Source organism: Lepidochelys olivacea, assembly GCF_965140295.1.
Source record: "Lepidochelys olivacea isolate rLepOli2 genome assembly, chromosome: 5".
NCBI classification, from domain to species: Eukaryota; Metazoa; Chordata; order Testudines; family Cheloniidae; genus Lepidochelys; species Lepidochelys olivacea.
The window spans coordinates 58,361,811-58,370,949 of record NC_140415.1 but is presented as its reverse complement, the minus strand read 5'-3'; the positions used below and the strand labels follow the sequence as shown (position 1 = coordinate 58,370,949).

Genomic DNA, 9,139 nt, shown 5'->3' with positions numbered 1-9,139 from the left:
TCTTTTACGTAGAGACTGTCCAGTTTGACCAATGTACATGGCAGAGGGGCATTGCTGGCACATGATGGCATATATTACATTGGTAGATGTGCAGGTGAACGAGCCTCTGATAGTGTAGCTCCAGAAGTTACCTACTACAGGACAGACCCAACAAAGAAAATAACAGAACTCCACTAGCCATCACCTTCAGCCCCCAACTAAAACCTCTACAACCTATCCTGAAGGACGATCCATCACTCTCACAGATCTTGGGAGACAGGCCAATCCTTGCTTACAGACAGCCCCCCAACCTGAAGCAAATACTCACCAGCAACCACACACCACACAACAGAACCACTAACCCAGGAACCTATCCTTGCAACAAAGTCCGTTGCCAACTGTGTACATATATCTATTCAGAGGACACCATCATAGGGCCTAATCACATCAGCCACACTATCAGAGGCTCGTTCACATCTACACATATGATATATGCCATCATGTGCCTTGCACGTTCTTGTCAACTGCTGGAAATTGCCCACCTTGATTATCACTACACAAGGTCCTCCCCCTGCTCTCCTGCTGGTAATAGCTCACCTTACCTGATCACTCTTGTTACAGTCTGTATGGTAACACCCATTGTTTCATGTTCTCTGTGTATATAAATCTCTCCACTGTATTTTCCAGTGCATGCATCCAATGAAGTGGGCTGTAGCTCACAGAAGTTTATGCTCAAATAAATTTGTTAGTCTCTAAGGTGCTACAAGTGCACCTGTTCTTTTTGCAGATACAGACTAACATGGCTGCTACTCTGAAACCTGAAATATATCCAACAGCTCAGGGAGGTTTTATTCCCCTTTTCTCACCTGTAATAAACTGGTTGGTCGGCTCGATGCCCTCTATCTTCACCCCTGCAATCCAGGTCTGGGAAAGGGGAGAAGAGCCCCAGGATCTGCCTCCCATTTCAGACCCGGAAGGGGATGTGGAGAAGCACTAGAACTGCAGAAGGAGTCGGAGAGCAGTGAGGGCCAAACGCGTCACTGGCCGGCGTTGTGCAATTCCCAGCTGGGCAGACCTGGGGCACCAGGTTAACTCATTCGAATTGTTCAGGGCCGGGTTCAGGCTGGGGACTCCGCCCCACCCAGCAGCATTTTATAGCGTGGGCACAACTCTGCAGTTTGATTTCGGGTCCAAGCAGCGTGTCTGCTTTGGGGCCAAAATCACCCACCCCGACTGGTGTCCCTTGCAAACCCCCGGGATCCTGGGGCCAGTCTCGTGATCTTTAGACGCTCGGAGCGGGCACCGCTGCCAGGCGCCCTGCCCCAGCGCTTGGCTCGGGGAACCCAGGCACCCCACCCCCTCGGCCCGGTCGGCCCCCGGGGACACGCCTGTTCCACAGCCCTGGCCCCGGTGGCGGCTGCGCTCGGTGTACGGCCCTCGCACCGTGTCTATAGGGGGCGGGCCGCAGCGAACAGCTCCCGCAGCCCAGGGGACAGTCCACCCCAGTTCTACAGCGTCCCTTACTCAATGCGCATGCGCGGAAGGCTTCTTTACGCGCGCGCGGGGGCGGGGCCGGGGGCGGGGTCGCTTTGCGGACGTGGCGGCTGCCACAGGCCGCCCCGCGCGGAAGGAACCGGTGAGCGGCGGTCGCCCGCCGCCATTGCCATGAAGAGTTCCTGGGGGAGCGGCAGGTAGGTGCTGCCTCGCCCTGGCCCTGCTTCTCCCCGCGGAGAGGGACCGGCACGGCCGCCCTGAGCCCCCGCGACCCCTGGCATCGGCGGCGGTGGGGGGACCGGGTACCAGCTCGCCTCGGCAGAGCCTCCGCCCGTCCCCAGTGTAACGCCACATGTGCAGCGCCGTGCGCAGGCCTCTGCTGCTGATTGGGCGCCGGGAACCAGCGCAGCGGGTGGGCGAGGGGCGCTGGGCGCGGTTGAAGGCTTTGCCCCGGGTGGCAGGTGTTTCTCTGTTGTCGTTAGAGGCGTCCCGAGAGAATGGCCGGGAGGAGCCAGCCCCCGGCCGGAGCCCTGCCCGCCGCGGGCGGCAGCCGCGCCTACCCGTTTGGAAACGGCCTCCAGGCGGACGGCGAGGCGCAGGAGGAGGACGGGGAGGTGTCCGAGCTGCGCCCAAGAGGGAGGGAGAAGGTGCGACGAAGCACCTCGCGAGACCGTCTGGATGATATTGTGCTACTAACGAAGGACATCCAGGAAGGCGAGACGTTAAACGCGATAGCGCTGCAGTATTGTTGCTCGGTAAGTCTGGTGTACAGAGCGGTTCGTCATTTTGCCCACGAGCCGCTCAGGCCCAGCGGGACGTGTAGAGTGTTCCCTACAGAAACTACACAACAGGAATGCTAAGATGCATGAGTATTTAAGCCCCCCGAAAGCAAGAAATACCCAAGCGAGGGCTGACAAGGTGGGCGAGGTAATATCTTGATCGGACAACTTCTGTTGGTGAGAGAGACAAGCTTTTGAGCCATACAGAGCTCCTCTTTGGACCTGGAAAAGGTACTCGGAGTGAATGACTAAAGAAATGCTACAAAATATTAGTATATGCCTTACGAAAAAAGGCTTTAATGTTTTAAACTATTGGCTTGGCTATAATCTTGAATGTATGTACAGTAGCACTTTTCATCCAAATAGAACCTAGAATGATTAAAAACTTTACTGTGTGTAAAATATGCTGACACTGCACATCTCTGAACTGTAGCTCCCTCTGGGTTAATATATGATAACTCTTCAACAGCACATAAGACTACAACAAAAGGACTTAATGTTGTAAGGCGTGTATTGTCGTCACATTTTCATTCCAAATCTTCATACCACATTTTACAGATTTTATTCTTGAAAGCATTTCCTGGATGTTATGCATTTTGGGAAAAAGTGTGGTGTGTCTGAGAGACAATGTGCGGCTGCATCTTAAGTCTGTAGGACAGTGCATAGCCACAAGTGGGCAGACTTGTAATAGAACAGCCTGCATGGAGATGTTTCTTGATTTGGATGCCTGACAGTATAACAGCAGTGCTCACTAAAAGTTTTCGTATGGTACTTTAATTTTTTAGAAAGAAAAATAAAGAGAAAATAAGTAACTTGCTCTCCAGGACTCTGAAATTCTGAAGACTAGCCATAATGGGTATTAGCTCCTAGTGAGGTTATTTACATGTGCTATTTGGCCAGACATCGCTAACCTCCCTCCCTATGCACCTTAGGAGGGCCAAGAGAACACTCTTCTTACATGCGCCTTAGGGTGCTGCCAACTTTGCAACATTTCCAGTTTTAGGATTTTAACTTGCATGAGTAGTGTTTAGCTTCTTGGCAGTCTTGCGTAATCTACTAGTATTGAGCCAAGGGCTTCTGCAGAGCTCTTGCCTCAGCTAAGGTGAACCTTCAGTACATTTCTCACTTTGTAGTTAAACTAGCTGTACATGTGTGGTAGTATAGCCTTCTTGACCAGAGTAGTGAGAAACTTGCACAAAATCTGAGCTACACTTGCTCATGCAGCTTTCAAAAGCTCGTAACTTGGTCAATAAAAAACAATTTTCTAGAGAATGCTCAGGGGTGTTTTTTTCATGCAAAATGTAAACATTCAACTCTCTAGCCATTTTGACTGTAAAGCAATTATAAAAAAACTTGGTGAGTGAAACAGAAGCCTTATTTATTTGTTCTCAAATGTTTTGCTCCTGTTCTCGGGGGTGTGGGATTGGTGGGGAGGGAAGAGAGCTTGTCTGCAGAGACCAAATCTGAGGAACTTTCATCTTGTAAGATGAAAAGTTTAAAAAAGTTAAGTATCTGAACACTTGTTTTAACTGAAATCTATTTTTTTTAACTACCCCTTTAACCATTTTATTTCCTCTCCCTCCCTTCACAAGCTTACTTTTTTGTAGCTGTCTTGGACTATTTTTTGTGAGAGTTAATAAGCGGAGCTCTTAAATCTGTAGGAAACCCTGCCCTTTCTCAAAGAGAGAGGGGGCATAGGAAGACAATGCCCTGAATTATGCCTATTGCTGCACTTGGCAATACAGAGGCAGAGAAGAAAGAACTATACTAGGTGAATTAGGGTGATTTTGTAAAGTAGGAGAACTTCTATCTACCTAGATGTTCTAGAATAACCAAACCACATTTTACAGTAATAGTATGTCTGTTTGCAAAACACTTCATAAACTAATGGTCGTCATTTCTTTGAAAGGGAGGAGTATTATTTCCATTTTTATAAATAGTTAATGAGATACAGGCTGAGTGACTTTTTTTCCCCAAGTTCAGAGGGAGTCAAAGTGATTATTTGCATTAGAATACAGTTCCCGCCTTCCAGTCTATACTTCAGTTCTTGTCTGTTTCAAAAATTTTGTTTGTATTTGGAACTTTGATTCTCTGTCTTGCATCAAAATATTTTTGATTGGGTTCCATTTATAATGTGGAATTTCCCCTTTTAGGGGGTGTACACTGTCACTGAGGGTGGCTAGAACTCTTCTTCAGGTTTATTAAACCTGTTCATGTTTAAACTACATTGCTTTATTTATTTATTGTTCTTCAGGTTGCAGACATCAAGAGGATTAATAATCTTATCACTGACCAGGATTTTTTTGCACTCAGATCTATCAAAATTCCAGTGAAGAAGTTCAGTTTATTGACTGAAACTCATTGCTCTCCAAAAGGCAAGCAAGTTTCAAGATCCTTATCTTCTACTCAGTTTTCCCCAGAATTCCAAGAAACATCACCAACTTCTGATTCATTTTCCTGTAATGAGACTGTTGGCAACTTCTTGAAAGAAGTGGATCGCGATATAGAACAAATAGTAAAGTGTAACGATACAAAGAGAGAGAATCTTAATGAAGTTGTTTCTGCCTTATCTGCACAGCAGATATGCTTTGAACCTGATGCTAAAACCAAAAAGCGGAAAGATCCCTATTATGGAGCAGACTGGGGCATAGGATGGTGGACAGCAGTGGTGATAATGTTGGTGATTGGTATAATAACTCCAGTTTTTTATCTCTTATATTATGAGGTTTTAGTGAAAGTGGATGTTAGTCACCATTCTACAATGGAATCTGCCCACTCACTAGTCACAGCACCATCGCAACAAAAACAAATTGAAAATGGAATAAATCCAGCCAACATCATGAATGTTGAGAGTGAGGAAGAGCTTCAGCATTATAATGGAAAGTCCCAGGAGACTGTTGTTCATAGACATATGACATAACTTTCAGACGAAGAGAGAAACAGAGAATGCAAAATGCATTTGGAGTGCAAAGAATAGATATGACTGATGTATACATTCCTTCTTTTGGGGCAGTATTAAAGTACAAGGATGCTTTGCTTCCTTTATTTAAATAGTTGTGAGAACCTGCCACATTTACATAGGAGATAATCCTTCTGTGGGTCATTTAAACTGTCAAGCACGTTAACAGGTGACATTACCAGGTTTAATGTGAGATTGTCATGGTATAAATATGTATGTAAACAGGTGTTTTTTGAAAGGCTTTGCACTTTTTTCTATTTAAATATAACCTGGTTTTGGTTTGTTTTGTTTTTAATTAACAATTGCTGTTAAGGTGCAGTTCTGACAAACATGAGATAAATGAGTACAATTGACTATAATTTGCTATCTGAAAGCATCTGCTTCAGCATGTTTAATTTAAAATAAATATAGTTTCATGCTTTATTTATAATATATTTAATGGCACATGCTAGAGAGGCTATCTTAATATCCCAGTGTATTGCTATCAACTGAAGAGATCTACTTCCCGCTTCATAATATATACCACTTAATACATATTTAGTGTATGGCTGGTGTAAATTCTGTGTATAAAACCTTTTCCATATATAAAGTTCAAACCACTTTTTTCCTTAGATCAGTGTGAGACTTCCTGAAGGGAAAATGAATATGTTGGGCTGAGAGCTACTGTGGACTAACTAGAAAGATATACTACATTCAGTTTCGTAGGCTGATAGAGCACTGCTTATGTTGAACCTTTTTTTTGCACTATGACTACTGCCTTACGTAACAGACATCAAGTGGTGAGATTGCAAAGACATTTCATAGAAGGTGGTGAGCTTTTCACCATCAGTGCACAACCAAACAGTTCATTAAATTCCTCCTTTTTGAGTATAAGCAAATTTACTGAAGTAAGGCCCAGTGTTCAGGCTGGGTCTCGTTTTCTGCCTGCGCTCCAGTCAATAGACTCATAAGCACTCTTTTTAAATGTACTTCAGAAGCTTGCTTGAGGTCACTTTGTGTATAAGTAGGCTATGCTCTGATGCCTAAACACAATCCAGTTGTTGAGACAGAAGTCTTTGTCCTGTGTAATAATTAGCTGCTTAAATTTGAAGAACTAGAAATTGGCTAAATAACATGTCGTTTTCTGTTCAACTACTTGTATGGCAAAACAATCCAAGAGGTTTAGCATTTCCTTCAATGACTCCTTACCTTTTTTGTATTATTAAGGAAATGTCACTCTCCTAGTTACATCTTACAGTGCAAAAAGCTGGTTTTCCTCAGTTGAAACAGCTGGTGGTTTCAGGTGTCTTGAGTGGACGAATATGGTAGTCTGTAGGAGGGCTTCAGACACACCAATCTTTTCTGACTCACTCCCACAACACTTCAGAGGGAAACCCTGTGGCATCTAGCAGAGAAATTTGGCCTGCAGTGAGGGTGCAGCTACTGGCAGTGCCTTACTGCACCCATGATCCTTGTCAGCCATTCTTGTGCTCTTAAATTTCTTCCCCTGAAGAGGGCTGGTCCCTGCATTTAGCAGTCACCTAAATTTTTCCTAAGAAAGTTACAGTAGAGAAGAGGGAAATGAGTTTTGAACTTACTAATTTTTCTTTAAAGAGGAAAGGAGAGGTATTCCTTTATGGAGATTTATTAAAAATTGAATTAAGATAGTGCTTAAACTTACACTAAATCCCATCATATTTCCTCCCTGAAGCAAGGTTCTCACTGTTACCCTCCACTCATAATTATTTCACCATATGAATAAATGGATAGACTTTGGGAGCAAAAGAGACTTGAGTGAAAAATACTTCCCTTCAATGTTTTGTATTTAAACAGCATCTTGACCAAGTGTACAGTATAAATAAGTGATTCTGAGAAATGGACATATTTTTAAGAGATGCAGTACTTACAAACACTTTTTCTCATGTTTGAGGAATCTGATGTCTTACAGATTTTAAGGAGGGCAAATAGAGCCTCTTGTTAAATGAGGCAAACATGGTTCACTGACCATTTTTATTTAGAAATTATAAAACTTGAGAAAACAAAAATTGCATTTTAAGGCTCAAGTGGTCTAAAATTTGATGGTAGGTGGAAGTACACTTGGGGCTATTTTGAATTGTTAAAGTGGCAGCTCTCAGAAGAATTTGATCATGCAAAATTTCTTCCAGAGAGGACCAAACTAGCTATACAAGTAGAAATTATTTAATATTTGTTTTAGAAATAGTTACAAAAACTCTTGTTACAAACATAATAGCAGCTTTGCTTCTATGGTCAAAACATTAAACAGCTAGTTGTAGTTTAGAAACAGTTGAGATCGCTTTAATCTAGGATTTCAACATTACTTTTAAGGTACCTTAATAGAAATCATATCTATGTAGGATCTGGAACTCTTTAAGCATAGAATACAATTCTGTGCTCTGAACAAACTTAGGCTTGCTCTTTTTGCTTGCCTTAACTAGCCTCTTGTCTACTGTGTCAATGATTAGTTTTGGAACTACAAAATGTTAATTCTTTATAGTGTCAGAGATTGGTCCTTTCATCACAATAAAAGGCCCAGAAGAATTATTAACAACATGAAACCAGCTTGTTTGGGATTTTCAAAAGATACATTGCATACTAGTTATTTTCTGTAAGTGTGACTCATTGCATACACACATGAGCAGCCAAAAGAAAATACTAAATTATTAAAATTTTGGTAATAAATTATAAAGGTCAGACTTGGTCATACCTTGAATTAGAATCTGAAAGGGTTCTATACTGTTAAAATACAAGTAAAGAGACGTTGCTACTTATGTTGCTCTGTGGCATTGTATACTGAGAGCCTTTGTTTATTTACATCTCACATAAAATAAAACAACCCACAAGTTTGAGTTAAGGTCTGAGAAGACTTGTGGCTTCTTGTCAATGAGTTCTTCCTTTTATAAAAAAAAAAAAAAAAAAGTGTGCTGCAGCAGAGGTATAAACCTTACCTTTTAAAGTTGGTTTTGAAAAAATACTTAAGAAAAAACTTCTTGTTTTGAGCAACATTCAGTTGGCTTATATAACAACATTTTTAAGACCAGAAAGTTAATTTTATCAGAGTTTGACACAGGTTTCCCTTGAATATGGGACTTCTGTTAGTATTAAAGGGAGTTGCCTGCATTAATTTCAGTTTGCTTCTCTGTGGGTGGTGGTGTTCTGTTGCAATTGTACTATGTTTTCCAAACTACTATGGCAGATACTGCAGTATCAACTGTAGCAGTGAATAACTATCTGGTTGCTCTTTGTGATATAGATTCACACTTAATAGTTAGAAGTGAAGTGGTAAAGCCAGACTCCTGTCAAAGCTGTTTTAACAGGGAAGTTGGAATTGGGGGAAAAAATTTATTACACAGTGAATTCAAGTGAAAAATCATGCTTTAGATTAAATACAAAACATTGTTTGCTCAGGAAGTCAATTTTTAATCTAAGTGCATATTGCACTTTGGCACATATGTAAATGCTTTATTTAAATCTGATATATTTTGGAGTACACTACCACAAATGGTCTTTGTATAACAAAGTATTTTATACAGGACAAAATGTAATTAGATGTGAAATAATGCAGTGCTGAAGATGTAAGCCTCTTATTAAACCTTTTGTTCCTTTCACTTGCTTCATAGTTTTGGGAGAGCTCTGAGCATTCTAATAAAATATTTTTGTCTGCAGCGAAATGTGAACTTGACAGTATGTTCTTGTCCCTGCATCTACTTTCCTGAGGAAGTTGCACACTTGTCTCTCAGGCTGATATTGGTTAGCCTATGTACAACCTCAAACTAAATTCCTTAGGCTGGTGAATATCTCTGTTTATATATTGTGTAGAGCTCAGTAGAATATTTACATCTAATATGTATTATGACATTACAGTATGGTTATTCACCTCCTATTGCAGGGTTTCTCAAATTGGGGGTCGAGACCCCTCTGAGTGTCTCAA

The 9,139-nt window shown here is 42.1% G+C and overlaps 1 protein-coding gene across 1 annotated transcript; it reads left to right on the top strand.

The window, feature by feature from the left end:
• The first annotated feature begins 1,564 nt into the window (after positions 1-1,564).
• LYSMD3 (LysM domain containing 3) lies at positions 1,565-5,494 on the top strand. The gene is made up of 3 exons (XM_084627829.1): positions 1,565-1,670; positions 1,958-2,228; positions 4,507-5,494. Exons 1-3 carry the CDS (start codon positions 1,645-1,647, stop codon positions 5,170-5,172), a joined length of 963 nt encoding a protein of 320 aa, XP_084483955.1. The 5' UTR covers positions 1,565-1,644; the 3' UTR covers positions 5,173-5,494.
• The last annotated feature ends 3,645 nt before the right edge of the window (positions 5,495-9,139 follow it).

Bases quoted from the DNA above. Each gene is read 5' to 3' on its own strand.
- LYSMD3 (XM_084627829.1), top strand. From the start codon at position 1,645: ATGAAGAGTTCCTGGGGGAGCGGCAG. The intron at 1,671-1,957 runs GTAGGTGCTGCC...TTGTCGTTAGAG, and splicing joins AGTTCCTGGGGGAGCGGCAG to GCGTCCCGAGAGAATGGCCG. The intron at 2,229-4,506 runs GTAAGTCTGGTG...ATTGTTCTTCAG, and splicing joins CGCTGCAGTATTGTTGCTCG to GTTGCAGACATCAAGAGGAT.